Genomic DNA, 16538 nt, shown 5'->3' on the forward strand with positions numbered 1-16538 from the left:
ATACTGTGATAGCATGTGATATAGACAACCCAGCAGGACCAGGTAGTCTACAGTGGATGTAGAAAGCACTGACCCCCATTGTGCCACATGTTGTTGTGTGGTTAACCATTCTGATTGGACAGGTCTGTTTTTCTAAGGTTAAACACACCTGTGTGAGTTCCCACTGTTGGACATTTCATACAAAATAGCATGAAGACAAAGGACCTTCTGCAACAACAAATGAACAAAGTTGGGGACAGACACCAGCCAAGCGACAAATAAAATCGGATTTCAAAGACACCGAGGATCCCACGGAGCAGTGTTAAATCAATTATCAGGAAGTTGAAGACACATAAAACAGCACAGAATCTTCAACAACCAGGTCGGATTCCCAAACTCAGAAGCTCAGTAAGAAGGGAGCAATCAAGAGACTGAAAATAACCCTCAGAGACATATAGTGTCGCATAATTCAGATGGGAGAAACTGTGAGTTTGTCAACAATAGCTCAGATACTCCAGAAATTTGAGCTCTGTGATACAGTGGCTTGTCTTGAATATGCAAGAAAGCATGTTGGGGCCTCTGCAATAACATGGAAAAAAATTGTGGTCAGATAAGACAAAAAAGTAAGTTATTTGGCCTAAATGCCAAGTGTTATGTCTAGCAAAATAAGAGCACTGCTCATCATTCACAAGACACCATCCCCACATTGAAGCATGGCAGTGCTTCTTATCTGCAGAGGCTAGTATGCTTGTCAAAATAGAGGAAAGAAAGGATGGATCAACATATAGACAGAACCTGGAGCAGAACTTGAAATAGTCTGAAAATAACTGAAACTGATATATGCTGTAAATCTCTATCCCAACAGGACAATGACTCCAAAGATAAAACAACCCTTGAGTGGCTAAAAAAGGTAAAAATCTTTGAGTGGTCCAGTCAAAGTCCAGACTTAAATTCCATCTTACATCTGTTGCAGGAACTGAAGATTACTGTACACCACCACTCCCCCAGTAACCTGCAACAGCTGGAACAATTTTGCAAGGAAGAGTGGCCAATATTAAACCTGAAAAATGTGAAAAGCTGGTTACAACATACAATAAGCTAGTATCGCTGCAAAAGGGGGAGCAACTAAATATTTAGTGCTTAAGATCTAAGGAGAGTGACTACTTGTCAAAGCTGGATGTTTCAGTTTTCAGTTTCAATTAATTATTGTACAACAAAAATAATCATGCCCCATCAAAATATTAAGCATGTACAAAAACAAACATCCTGTTCAAATGTGTTGCAATTTCAGGTTGTAACAGCAAAATGTGGATCAGGTCCAAAGGGGGTCAATACCGTCTACACCCACTGTATATCGAGAAAAGAGATCTTTCCATCACCACCTCAACCTCTTCACATCTGTCTTGTTAAATGAGCAATACAGCTTGTAACCCAAATTAGTCTGACCAAAATATTTTTTAGCATACAAACAAATGGCGTGGTTTCACAAATTGTACTAGAAATATATATAAAAGAGAAAAGAAGTAACTCATTTTTTTATCTTAGCAGTCAATGAAAAAAAAATCTATAAAGGAAGTCTTGGACTCATGCTAGGTTTCAGTTCTTTTTTTGTAATAAAAGAAAAAAATAAGACAGTGAAAGGGGAGTAACTAAGAGTGGGGAAATATTGATTTGTTTCCTCAGCCCTGCACAGCCAACACTTTTGATTAATAATCTACGAAGAATGTGTTTTGTAGAAAGACAACTGCGACACTCACAGAATGCACAAGTGCTGTGTGCTGCATCTAGCAAAATGAACTGAACCTGTTAGACTTTCAAACAGAATAAGAAAACGCTTTCACTGGAGGGAAAAACTCTGATTTCACCGATGATCTGCTTCAATTTCCCTGGCTTCTGTGCTTTAAAAACTGCCAGATTTTATGCATATTCAGACTTTCTGCCGAGATATTTCTAATTCCCTAAAGCAAGGGCAATGATACTGGCCTTTCCAATCAATTCCATTTGCTCTGTCTAGATCAGTAATTATTAAATTAGTAGCCAGAAAAATCAATATTACGATTAAGGTGCTGGTCGAAGCTTAATATTGCAATGCAAAGAACTGAAAGGACCAAATGTTGAGAAGGACTGGCCTAATGAATTGATTCAGATCTTTAAAATATACATTTTAGTTATATAATACTTTGCTAGGATGAGCAAATTAAATGAACTAAATTCTACATCTTACAAGGAGACGGACAGCATTGCTTCACTTTGTATCCTCTCTGTAAGGATATTTTTCACTTATGTTGATTTATAATTGTACAACTAGCAGTAAGCTGTTATAATGTTATAATTCCTTTATTGATAATGTATAAATTATTAAATTAACATGTCTCTCACTAACTACATTAAACTACAATAACATATCAGTTTTTGGTTCTAAAAATATTTAGTGTTCTTCTTCTGTTCTGCCTTGTGGGTAGAAATTAAACTTTGTTATTAAAAGATATAAACACAAAATAGAGGTATGTTTATTACATTGTAGTTACTGTACATTGCAATTACACTATAATAAATGTGTAATTCCAAAAGGGTTTCTTATAGATAGGGTAAAATTCTGTTTTCAGAATGGCAATTAACTTTGGTAATAGGTCATCTACACACCTTTTTTCTAGATTTTTTGTTTGCTCTGCATTTTTTATAAATTCTGTGACCATTCCTGGACTTACTGCCCCAGTGGTTTAGTCAAAACCCCATATTACCTTGCAAAACTTGCATTTTATGGTTAACAAATACAATTGTACATCATTTCATAACATGACAAATTATTGATGGCAGTGGCACAGATGTCAAAGTGAGTATTTGTTTCAATGTAAAAACTTAGGTTTATCCTTGTCATTTACAATGCTTGGTTCCATGGTACTGCATTGAATTTCGCACCAATATGATTCTTCTATTATTGTGGTATAGTTTGATATTAACTTATCGAAGACAAGAAAATAATTAAAGGAGTTATATAATAGATCACAAACACTGTGGTGATATTTTTAAATGAAAACAACTGCCTTACCTGTTTCTCCCCAGACAGGGAGATATTCATCTTGCTGTATATCCAACATGATCTCTAAACCATTCCCAGTGCCTCCTTTCACTGTTGTGTGCAATGCCTTTCCATCTTCTCCAGAGTTGAACATGTAGCATTTCCCATACCTTGTAAAAACCTGAAAAGAAACAGAAGCTCATCAGACGTATACTGTACAGTGAAAAAAAACCCAACAGACTGATAGTTTTGTGGATTTTTGTGTGCTGTGTCAAACTGAAAGAATTCTGCCTGTGGAGATGTACTGTAGAAGGTGACACTTTAGGGGTCACATGTATTAAAACTCTTGAACAGTTGATACCAAAAATAAGGGTGACTTCAGCTGTTATCTCAAAAACAGATGAGACTGTATAACAAAGTAGGTACAAGTTAACTTTGAAAAGTTTTTTTTTTTTAGAACTTGGAATGGGTAACATTTTTGTTTTTTTTGCGCCAAAAAGAGACCATGTTACATTGCCTGCTCAGAGTTCAGTCCTATAAGACTTCAATCACACAAGATATTTCCTGTGATGAAACGGAATGACACATCAGGAGGCAATTTCAATTTGTAATGAAGGCACAGGAGGAAAGAGATAGTGAGTGACATGGATGCACAGTAGGCAGAATTGCTGTCTTACACTTCTGCAGCAACGGGTTCATTCCAGACTTGGGGTGCTGTTTGTGTGGGTTTGCTCTAGGTGCTCCAGTTTTTTCCCCCACAGAGCAGATACATACTGGTATGACCCTGGTGTGATCGCTTGTTTATCTGTGTTTGTGTGTGCTCTGCAATGGACTGGTGTTCCATCCAGGGTGTACCCTTCCTTGTGCCCATTGCTTGCTTGGCTAGACTCAGGTTCTTCAATGACCTCAATTGGATTAAGAGATTTTGAAAAAGGAGTAGGCATGTTTCAAATGAAAATTTGATTCAGCATTTATACATTTTTTAACTTTATTTTCACAAAAAAAATGTCATTACAAAATATATATATAATAATAAGATATAATGAATAACAACCATTCACTTTTCCCCTAATTTTTCTGAGGTATCACTGAAATTAGATGTTAATTAGATTAATTGGATGTTAGATATATTTAAATGAGAAATTATATATTATTTTATATAATATAAAATATATATATTCAATAATCAAAAGCATTTACTGTCAATTGCATAATTTCATGGACTTTTAGGATATGAATTATTAGGATATAATAACACACAACTCTGTGGCTATGTTGTACAATAAGAACTAATATATTACACGTACTGTAGTTTCCAAAATCATACAGATTTTTGTATAAATGTGCTGCTGTAGCTTTCAGGGGTTGAATTATTATATGCTGCTTATAATCAAATTGTAAAATGAACATGGGACACCAGATTTATTTTTCTCAGACAAAGAAAATGTGAGTGTGTTTACAGTATGCGCATTTCTTTACTGCTTATATCAGACGTTTAATTTTGAATTTCTATTTGTTATATTTTCCATTTTTGTATAGTAAATTAAAGACTCTTAAATCTGTCTATGCACAACTGCAGTAGAAGTTAAAAAAGTGTGATTTTGTACAATGGTATAATGGTTGCAATGGTTTTTCAATTAAACAATCAATAAATAAATATATAATTATACTATACAAGAAAAAAAACAGCTTGCTAAAACAAAAAAAGCAATTTCAGCTTAACATGGCATTACAACTGCAGCAGCAAATTAATGCTGCCTTTCTAATCCAAATATTGTGAGACACTTAAAGGATTTAGTTAATGATGCACTCAAATATACGAAGGAACATCCATTATTCAATTCTAAAGCCATACAGACACAGTCATTAAATGTTACTTATGAAACCTCTTTGCACAGCACTGTTTTGTGCATTTCATGAGCTATAGCCTCACATTAATTTTGTCAAAATCACCGACATCCTGTTTGTCTTTTCTGTGCCAAGAAAATATTTTTTAATTTCATAGTTAACCAAAAAAAAAAATTAATTTAAAAGTAACTATCACTCAATTTGACCACAGCAATGAATAAAACCAGTCTGATATGAGCTAAAACTACAGTACAGTATATCATCTGTAAATCTGATTTAAAGTGACAAAATGAAAGTTAAGTATTGCATTTTCTTCTAGTATGAGACTGAAAAGATGACAATGATACAGTGAATGGAGTCTGGCTCACTGGAGGTTAGCCTTAAAGTTAGCAAGAAAAATGCTGGCCAAAATATAATTTGTAGTAAGAAAGGAAAATTTGTAGTCAGTCTGCACTAAAGCTGTTGAACAGTAATGGTTCCACACTCACCGGCCAAAATATTGGGAACTTCCAATAAATTGAATAGGTACTCAGTGGTGGGTCATTGAAGCTCAAGGATCATGAAACCTATAACCTTCATCACCTTCCCAGGTAACAGCATCTCCCAGATCTCCATTCCATTTACAAATGGAGAAACCATTGGATGATCCTGCTACATGAAAATGAATTATGAAACTGAGGTGCAAAGATTTCATCAGGTTTTGTTATACACTATACTGGATGAATGTAAAAGGCTGACATCAAAAGGGTTTGCAGTTAGAGCCAATCTTCCATTAGAAGTAGATACATCTAATTAGTTGTAAACAGCACCATTAAAGGTAGATTATTAGTAAAGGAACTTGAATTACACATTCACTCATGGGTTCAAAAAAGGGTTTGTTTTTATATGCAAAGTATATAATGGGTATACGGTATAATGGGTGTAACATAGTAGTAGTTAATGGTTAGGGTTTTATATAGCATTTTCTTGTGGTGTGTGACCAGTGACTCCCTGACTTCATGTCTCTGGCTTAGCATCATTGATGCATTTTTAAATTAAAGTCCCAACACTGTCTTCAGCAGATGAAACAAATTCAAAAGGGAAAACAAGAACTTTTGATATGCTAAATTAATTTGAGAATTTATGGAGAATTATAGAGGGAGAGAAATTGCAATTTATTTATTTTTTGTTATTCATTGACAGTGCATTTCTGATTGAATTTTCTTTGAGATGATCTATTGGAAAACCAGAATTGTGGAGGAAGGTGGCACATAAATATTAAAAAATAAGGGGAAGTCATTCATTCCATCTAGCCATCTAGCATGGTTGAATGCTAGTAATTGATTTCACGGAGCTGTTTCTTGAAAGGATATCGGATTCTTTCTATGGCAGGGGAGTGCTTTTCAATTTTAAATGCACTTCATCATATGTTTCTGTTTGTGTCTTCTGCTTCATTTTCACTGCTGATGCTGAAGTCCCTTGGATTTAACTTTGTCAGTACCCTTGAGGTCATAAACAATAAAAAGGGCAATAATGCATTGGAACAACAATACATGAACAAATCTAATGAATGCATTGGGCTGCCAACCTTCAAATGTATTTATACCAAAAAAAACAGATGTCACTTGTCGTGGCAAACCAATCACACAAGCAGGAGGACCAACTCTTAATAGCTTCTTGTCTCTGCAGCAAAAGACAAAGGTGCTGTGCACTGAAAACTCTAGTTTGTAGCTGCAGCAAGCTGACTGCTGGTTGTACTGTACATCACTGCCTCATCCTTTTTAATTTGATTACTAAATTTATCTTACCAGTTGTTTTTTTGGATTTGATGTGTTTTGCGAAGTTAACAGTTAGCATTTCTGCCAGAGGGATACCTATATAAAAAATGCATACGTCTCAGGTTTAATCAAGGCATAGTCTAACATATTTCTAAAAAGAGGCAGAGAGAACAAAAGCAAACATGGAACTATAGCTAGAGACTAATTAATTCACTAGTGAACATTTGCAGTTGAATGGAATAAAACACCAATATAGTACCCATAACTAGAAGAAAAAGGGCAAACTTAAATCACTTGACTATGAGTCTTACTTTTTCTTCAGGTTAATTAAAGGAATTACAATTATGTTCATAATTGGAGAATATCCTGTTTAGTAGTGACTTTAACTGGGGACCTCCAGAAAGAGCCTGGACTGGTCTGCAGGAAAATTGCACCCAGTGGAACATGAAAGATAGGCTGAAAGGTCACCTCTTATTTTTCCTATAATCTTAAGTTTAACCTTTTTTATGGAAGCAAGAAACTGAATGTGATTTGGAAAAAGCTAAAAACATTATCTGTGTTTGAGCGTAATGTGCATTCTTCTCTGCCTTTTACAAATCAAGTGAGCTGCCTTTTGCAAGGGTGGTAGTGGTGAAAGCTGTTCACTGGGGAATTACATCTTTAATTTAACCGTGAGTCACACAAAGCATACTCCATTACAGCATTGTATCAATGCGCCTTGGCAGGAAATGAAATACGACTTGTTAATAATGTCACAGTAGTGCACGTTACTGCCTCAATCTTTCTTTCCATTACTATAAAAAAGAATGTTGTATATTGTGTAGTGCAATACCCCATTAGGGTTACAGTGTTCTTTGGCAAGGTATACATGAATTTGTTGTTAACACAGCGCATTGCTCATTTGATTAAAATGCCTAGTCCTTTTCCCAATTAGGAATCCAGAATGAAAGCTTTTAACAACTTATCTCCTAAAGATCAACCTGCATATTCTTTGCCTGTCAGCAGGAAACACATACAGGTAGCAAGTTCTGTCCGTTCATGATTTCACATAACGTCTATACGGAACTTGTAACATTCTGTTTTGTGAATGCTGAGTTCTGGCAAAGTGCCAGATAAGGAGGTGTTTTTCTGTTAGACCAGCATAAGAATGGAAAGGACTGAGTCGACAGTTAGCAAGTCATATGATGTACGTGCTAATACTTTGTTTGTTACACTGTATAAAAAGACTAACTTTATAACCGTTCGGAGAGACTGGCTGAGGAAAGCTACTCTCCCACATGAATGCGTAATAAGCGACTCTTCTTTTACCAACATCAGGACTCTGTCATTTTATATGACACTACACCAATAATAACTGTATCTTTGTTTTTATACAGTAAGTGGCACATTTTTTTATGCTCACTGTACATAGTCTATATACTACAACCAGCTTTCATGTGTGTTTCGTCCAGGTGCAAAAACGTACTGGTAGGTTAATTAGCTCTGGTGTGAGTGTGTGCCTTGCAAAGGAATGGCATCTTGTCCAGGATACCTTGCCTTCTGCCCTTTGCTTGCCGGGATAGGCTCCAGCACCACCACAACCCTGAATTGGAAGAGGCAGTTAGAAAATGGAGGGAGGAAGGGATGGAGGATCTGTACTGTGCATATGGTGCTGTTCACATTTTCTAAAAAAAGTGAAGCTATCAAAACATAGCTATGAGCTTTGATCCTAATCAGTACCTGTGTCCCTAGAAGCAGGAAAATGGAATTCTTCTATTTTCTACCCGTATCAGTGTATCAGCCAGTCCCAAGATGGAAAGGGACTCAAAGTTCCAATTTAGCTCTTGAGAGACCAAATAACTAAATCTCTGGATTGATCTTACCTTCTGCAGGTGCTTGAGGACCTCTCTTTTAATAGGATGAGCTTTAATGTACAGGGATTGAGTGCCTTTTTTAGTGTCCAGCATAAAAATTAATGCCTCCCTTACATGGGTTGCTTAATGACATTTTACTTAATGTCAGAGCCTGTATAACAGCCTGTATAAGTTGAAGTAACCTCATTATCCTTGAAGCAAAGTATAGTTGCATGAACCCCAAATGAAAAAGCCTACAAAAAAATAACACTTAAGAAACTTTGTAGACATATAATATGTATATTTTCATCATGCTATAGAAAGAGTCCTGTTTATTTCTCAATTAAACAATGTTGTTCATATTGCAATGTTATATCTAAATAACTTTGAGATTGGGTCATTCCAAAAGTAATACAGAAGTTCCACCAAACAATATTCCTGTTGCAGCTTCTTAATTCCGTTGTTTGTAGTCAAACAGCCAAGACTGTATTATATCTGTCTTTTGTCTAGTCTTTTACAGGTCTTTACAGTGCCTTGCAAAAGTAATCACCCACTTCCAGTGGTGTTCAATTTTGTTGAATTGCATATAAAGTGCACTCATTTTTTAAAAGGAATATTTGTAATCAACACCTGAATGCTCAAACTCAATTTTGATGGTTGAAGGAAATTAAACATCAGTAAAAACTGAAAAGAAAAATTGAAAACTAGTACTGTATATGTTGATTACATTAAAACTCTTTATTATGGCAAACTTAAATTTAGGTGCTATTCAGGTAAAGACAGGTGTGTAAAATTACTTTGACAAGTCACAGAATTAAAACACGTTTGTGCAATAACACAAAATAATAAATACACATCTTTGTTTGGTCTCTCCGTCAGCTATTGAATTTCAAGCAAAAATTCATTCTGTGTCAAAGTTTTTTTCATGTTTTTCCATGGAAGTGTATTAATGGGAGAGTGATAGCTTATTGCTGTGTCTGTGCTTTAGCTTTTCCATTACTGCAGTAGAGGGGAAAAACAAAATGTATTTGACAGTAAGAACATGATATTAAAACCCATATGATGAACTTGGTTACACTTTCTGATATCTGTCTTCTCTGGTGTGTTTATGTCTTCTGAACTGGCAGTAATTGCAGATTGGATGACAAATAAAAATGTGCTACCTGAGGTCATGGTGGTGTAGCCATCCTTAGTTTTTCTAATGGTGTGTTATTAGTGGTTGTGTTTGTATGTTTTTTTCTTAAGGGAGAGCTTTTTCATCTTAAGCTCATAATGGAGCAGATGATGTTTTCTACATGAGCATTCTCTTCAATAACCATTCTCTAAGTCATTTCGTTTGCAAAAACTCTGCCTTTATCTATTTTAATGTCCTTTTTACATAGCTTATATCAAAGCATTAATTTCAAAATCATGAAATCTCTTTCACCACTCTTGATGGCTCCATGGCACTTGTATTTAACTGGACTCTAGCTTTGCCTTTACTGTTTATCTTCAGTGCTGATCCTAAACTATTATCATATGCCCTTTTATTATACACTTCTACGTCCCCAATACCCTAGAATTCCTGACACAATTTGTTGCAAATCGACTGAAGAGGATCCTTTGGCATTTGCTAATTTTAATTTTAATTCTCTGTGTCTTTTTATACCTTTTCTTATTTTCAACTCTTTTGCCAATCAGTAGACTTGACGAGCTTTATAAGCTTGTGTCTTTCTTTTTTAAGCTATAACCCAATGTATGACACAAGGATGAAAATCATAATTGCATTCCATGCTTCATCAGTCCAATTTGTTTGAATTGTTTGGGATTTGTAGATGTCAAATGGGAAAAAATGCTGTTTTATAGTATATTTATTTCTCTGTTAATAAGGGCATAAGAACAGATGCAAAAAAAAAACAGGTGATTTGGCTCATGATGCTAATTTTGTTGCTAGTAATGTAATGATCTAAAATCTTTAAGAAGCTATATTTATAGGATCCCACAATGGATCAATGATGTGGATAGAATATTTTTTAAAGAAAAGTGTATCCTGTTTTCAAACCATGGTGCTTATAATCTTTGTTGCCTTGTATCAATGTTCAGCTGAAGTCTATATTTTGGCTTTTGAAAATAAAATGCATACATCTACAAACAGAAACCAATAAGCACAGAAACCATGCCCTTTTTAAAGCCAGTTTCTTTCAACACACCTTATATAATGTAAAACTATCAATGTTTGATACTGAAGATGATCAAATCCCAATAGCATTCTCTGTAGTATAAAGGTGTTAGGACTGACCTTATACAGTATACAGTATACACATTTGAAATACTGTATACAGTCTACAGTATTTGCAATGTGTCTAGCAATTTAAACATCTCTACGCTATTATGTGTGCCTTTACATACTCAGTCAGTGAAATTGCAATAATTCTCTTGTCAGATTAATATTTCTCATAGTATGTTGTTCAAAATATACATATTTAGGAGCATTTTATACTGTATGTTCCACTCAGATGTTAGCATTCAAATTACTTTGTATTTGAAAAGAGTTGCTAGGAATAAACATGAAATGCCTGATATTCAAGAGAATAGAAATGTGAATTTAATTTGATAGTAGTGCACTTAAAAATAAGTGTATGAAATATTCAAAAGGGAATAATATTTTTAAGTGTATGTGCTCAAGGGTAAACAGAAGCTGGATGAAACATCATCCGAAAGAGCTGCTTGAACTCTCTGAACTTTGGCACAGACTGTTGCTCTGTCAAATGCACAGTCCTGTGCTTCGGTCTAATGCAATAGTGCCCATATTGTGTTAATACACTAATCTATGAAGCTATGACATTTACATATGATTCCAAGTGTTGCCTAGCATGCCTCCCACCATAAGCATCAATAATATGTTTTGATATTTGGGAATATGAAAATATCATGGCTAGCCCTGAACTCCTGATACATTAGGATATAACTGGTCCCATAAAACTATGCTTGAAATCCAGAAACCCTTTCCAGGAGACACAAATCCATGCTATCATCTAGTGGAATGGATGTAAAAAATTACTGCAGCAAAGAAGAATCTGGTTTCTGAGAGCTTCCTGGTCTCCATATCCTATGCAGACTTTTGGAGCACAATAAACCAAATGTTTTTATATCATAAGGTATACTGTATATGGTCAATAACTCCATTAGCAAGGAATAAGGGATCCTTCTACAAATGGGGAAAGCCTCAGTTCATCAACATTTCATAGAAGAATTATAATAATCACCAGAGGCCATTGAGTGGCTCTGCCATCTTACTATAGCACTGCAATACAATCGGGTCTTGAAATTCATGAGACTCCAGTTAACCAAGTCCATCTCTATATCATTAGATGTGCTACAGTATACAGCATGTACTGTATGGTTACAAGATAAAAAATAACCTTCCCTTAAATGATAAAAGACTAATGCATTGGCTTTGAGTTAATTAAAATAACATTTATCAGCTAAAACAAACAGTAATCAAAAACCTATAGTAATCAGCTAAACAACATGAATCTCTCCTCTATGTCCAGTGGATGCCTGCACTTTCGCTCTTTGCCTTCCCAGCTCTTCCCCTCCTCAGTTACTTAGCACACCCCTCTGTAATGAAAAGGGCAATAAAACTGTCAGGGAGTCTGTCAAGTCATCTGTAGCCTGTGATTCACATTATCGGCACATAATCGGGAGCATTTGTCAATACAAATCGGGGCCAAGTCGAGATGGGTAGGGCCAAGTCGCTGATGCTGGGTAGTGGGTACTTGGGCAGGGGACAGGGAGAGACTCCCTAGTCAATAGTCAATTATAATCTTAGTCTGTTTTGCAGGTAAGCTGAAATTCCTTCTTCTTCTTGGATTCATCCCATTCTTCGACTTAAGAGCATGGCAGCCAGACTGAATCACGAATACGAAAATTTACTCAAGTTAAATTTGCTGACATATCGAGATCCTACTGTTTGTGAAATCCCTTTGAACTGCTATACACAATCAAATAAAGTGTTGAAGTTTAAGGTTACATACAGTAGTTTAAGTGTGTCAATTCTACTTTTAGTATTGGGAATATTTGGAGAGCCAGTCAGAATGTGGCTGTGACTTCATCTGTTTGCAATTGAAATATTCATTCATTCATTCATTAACATTCATTGTCATATAATACAAAATATGTTTTATTTTAAGTCTGATTGATTAGCTCTTTGATTTTGGCTGGATGGCTACTACTGTATCTGGTGAGCTGCTGAGCTGTTCTTTAAAGAAAATTTGCACATCTTGAATACAGTATTGAACTGTATAACCCATTTTTAGACTTGTTTGCATAGTTTGTCAGAATTTATATTACATGTATGAGGTGTATTGGGGCCATTTTAGAGAAATAAAAATGTCAGTTAATTCAAGGTTATTTTCACTGCTGTTTTTTAAACAGTTTATTCTCCTGCATAATGTCACTACTCATAAATTGATGTTTATTTATGAGCCTACAGAAAGAAAGCATTTTCTATTGATATTATATATAGATGCAAATTAAGGGGCCTGCATTCAGATCATATAAAACCTTAAATCCCCTCAGAATGTAATGAGGATTTAAGTGACTGAGTGTTTTGAACACAGGGTCCTAAGTGTTTTTACAGTCATCAGTGCATGTTTACAGTATATATCCTAATGGAATTGAATAATTTCTAGACATTCCTTTGGATTTTTTTTTCTTATTGAGACAACTTCATAAACCACTTCCAGTGATGTCTGTTTGGTCAAGAGATCTCATCATTCATAAGAGCAACATTGCATAGGAACATGTATGGAATATTCGGAAATGCCAGGTTTTGGGATTTCCCAAGACATACTTTTAATGGCGAAAATGTGTTCTTCTTTATCTAGAATACTTGTGAAACAACCAGCAAGTACCTTGTTTTTCACATCTCCCCCTGTTGAATGATGATTCCTCACTGAAACTATTTCCTTGCTAGTACTGCAGCAGCCAAGATGCTGATAGCTCTATTTTGGCACTCCTGGCAGTCTTCCCCATCATTCATAAGCACTTTTCTTTTTGGATGTTTTGTTTGTGAGGCTTCTACAGCCCAGATGCATGGGGCTAGAGACTGGACAGTTTGCAGTAATCACAAAGCTTCTGCTGTAGTCATTTTTTCTTTCTCTTTGGCATTCTCTTTTCTCTCATCTGTCTTCATACACCTGCTTTTTATTTTGGCTGACTGTTGATGGTGTATATTTTACAGGATGAGAACTGGCTGCCATCCGGTGTGGGGGTTGGAGGGATGGGGATTTAAGATTTGTGACTTGGTTTACTATTCTATATTCTTAATCATATTCTGTTTTATGGGTGCATTATCAAACAATAAAGAAATTCCTCACTGGAAAAAAAAAGATGATGTTCCTGTCTGTCGCTTTCATTCTGAATAAAACTTCAAGCTGTGCAAAACAGCACAGACTTCAAATTGTTTGTGACACAATAGCACACATTTATATTGGTGTATGGACCAAACCACTACTTAATCAATCTTAATGTTACAGTCTTCCATGCTCTTTCTATTCACATTTACATCGCCTTCTACTGCAATACATAAGAAGGAAAACAGTTTTGAAATGGATCCATTAAGAATGTGTTTAAAGACACATTGCACTGTAAATGGCCGAAATTAAAGAATCTCTATTTTCTATGATTTATGAGATTTGGTTGTTTGTGCTTAAAGAAAAAAAAAACATTTGGAAATTATCTGGAACAGAACTACCATTGATTCTCTTAGAAGTAAATCAAGATACTTATATGTATAGAAGGGTTTTGTGAGGCTCTCTGGAGACTGAGGTTCCTTTAAATCAGACTTGGATGCATTTATTTGCTGTAATCGTTCTTATGGAAAGAAGTACAACTATATTTCATGTTACTTGAACACAAAATATGACAGTGTGGTCAGATGTTGTTTCAGATCTTGTTTCTGAAACTTTTTTGTCAGAGAAAACCACAAACAAGTTGGGAACACAAATATTTAACACCTAAAGTAAATTCTAAACAAATTTCAAAGCATGGACGCTTGTCAGAATGTACTGTATACTTTATGTAGCAGTTGAGTCCTTAGTACTTGGAATGAAATGAAACAAGACTCAAATTTGAAACTTCTGACCAAATAGTCATGCCTTTTTTCATAGTTAGACACTTCTGTGCTGTCCTTGTCGTTTTTTCTGTCTTATATTTTCCATCTTATACTGTACATGTAACTCACATGTAGTATGTACATGTGTCTGTATTAAAAACTTACAGAGATAATGTATTATACTGTACAGTACTTTCACAGTTTTAAAAGTCTCATTATTTGGTTTGTCCTTTACAGCTTTCTTTGATATCTTGCATCTGTCAATGTCGAAAATGTTTTCAGCTTAATGACTTTTAAATAGTAGGATCTGCCGTGTTTATTTCACCTCTGCAAAATGAACTAATAAATTACATATTGCTAGAATATTGGAGCTTACAATCTGTTTTCTGTTTTTCTAATGATTTGGCCCAGGAGGAAACCAGTAGGGATAAAGCATGCAGCTAACAGTCACATAAAGCCATAAAAGTGAAATAATTGTATAAATTGCTACAACAACGTGTATTGTATAGTATTTATTCCCTCTTTCATTACAACCAAGAATCCCATAGCATCTAACAGTAAAGCCCCAATAGAGGTAATAATGTTTTATTGCTGTGTGATGATGGGGCAATTCTTAGTGAAGTTAGAAACCAACGTTTAAGAATACTCCCTACTCATGTGACTACCATAAAATTCTATGCCTGCAAACAGTAAATACAAGTTACTGTATGAATCTCTTATTTCCATCATTCATTACTTTACAACCTAAACAAGGGACAGACATTTTTACCCTTGCTTAGAGAATGTCTTTAGATTCAGGGTAGCATCCTGGCTCTGTAAAAAGATACTCTTCAGAAAGCTAACATTAGAGTCCACACTTGGGACAAGACATTGGTTTAATCTGTCATTCAAAAATGTCTTCTTCTATAGAACAGGAATCACAATTACTTTTTTGTGGTATGAATAACAACATCCTGATTCATCTTAAACTCTTCTGAAAACTGGTTCCATAATTAGGTTGTGAGTTACATAACAAAGCCAGACTTCAATTTCGAAGAGAGCTTGATGGAACATTCTGAACACTACCCGAAGCTTTTCAGCACAGTGTTGACTGTGGCCCTACCCTGAATGTGTTTTTTGTGTTGGGAAAAAAACAAAGTAAAGAGTGTGCAGTTATCCCCTGCCAAGAAAGGGAAAAATAAAGAGGATTTAGAAGCTGTGTCTGAACCAGCAGTGGCGATTAACAAGTTTAGATGTCTGGCTGGCAGCAAGATTTCAAGCTTAAGGTTATGGTTACGTTTTTTCACATTCCACTGTTGGAGATTTAGTAAGGTGAAATATGATAAAATGCCATGTATCTGCTTCTTATTTTACACAATGCAAAATTAATTTTAATTAGTTCCCCTGCAGGTAAAGATCTAAACCTTCAGGGTTCCAGCTTTCTAAGCTCCAAGCTGCTAACAGCCATCACCGCAATCCATCCTATCAGTCAGTATGAAAACTGAGTAAATCTAGGTTTTATTTTTGTTTAATCACCTCACACAGGCGTGTTATCCAAACCATCCAGGCTGTCCTTTCAGTTTCTTCAAACAGGAGGCATGGACAATGGTAGGTGAAGGAATAAAATGACACATGACACATGACACCCAGCTGAAAGTGATAAGACTACACAGCCACTGAAAGGCTTTGACAGCACAGCAAACAACAAGCCTTCCAGCTTGCTTAGCTCATATTGTACATGATAGACAAATGCATTGCTAACCACATTATGTTACGTTAGTTTTACATCTATGCCTACAGTCTGAATTATATTTGCCATTGTTTTTAAATAATAGGGTAACTTTACTTACTGGAATTCTGACTTTATACTGTATTTTTTATAAGATTTCACTAATTACAGGCTTAATATCAGAAGAACATCAGCAACTCTATTTTATTTAAGCACTTCGATAATACTGAAAAGAAAGGTAAGCATATACAAGACTTTCTTTTTAGTATAGGCAGGTCTGGTGTCTAAGCCTAAAAAC

At 35.3% G+C, this 16538-nt stretch overlaps 1 protein-coding gene across 2 annotated transcripts in view; it reads right to left on the reverse strand.

The window, feature by feature from the left end:
- Positions 1 to 16538, reverse strand: part of asic2 (acid sensing ion channel subunit 2) — a 357270-nt gene that overhangs the window by 28201 nt on the left and 312531 nt on the right. For both annotated transcript variants that reach the window (XM_088623080.1, XM_088623079.1), the window contains exon 2: positions 3029 to 3179. In XM_088623080.1, coding sequence (XP_088479206.1) covers positions 3029 to 3179 — 151 coding nt within the window. The remainder of the gene's footprint in view (positions 1 to 3028; positions 3180 to 16538) is intronic.

The sequence above is a fragment of the Lepisosteus platostomus genome, chromosome 28 (genome assembly GCF_059453375.1).
Source record: "Lepisosteus platostomus isolate fLepPlt1 chromosome 28, fLepPlt1.hap1, whole genome shotgun sequence".
Taxonomy (NCBI): Eukaryota; Metazoa; Chordata; class Actinopteri; order Semionotiformes; family Lepisosteidae; genus Lepisosteus; species Lepisosteus platostomus.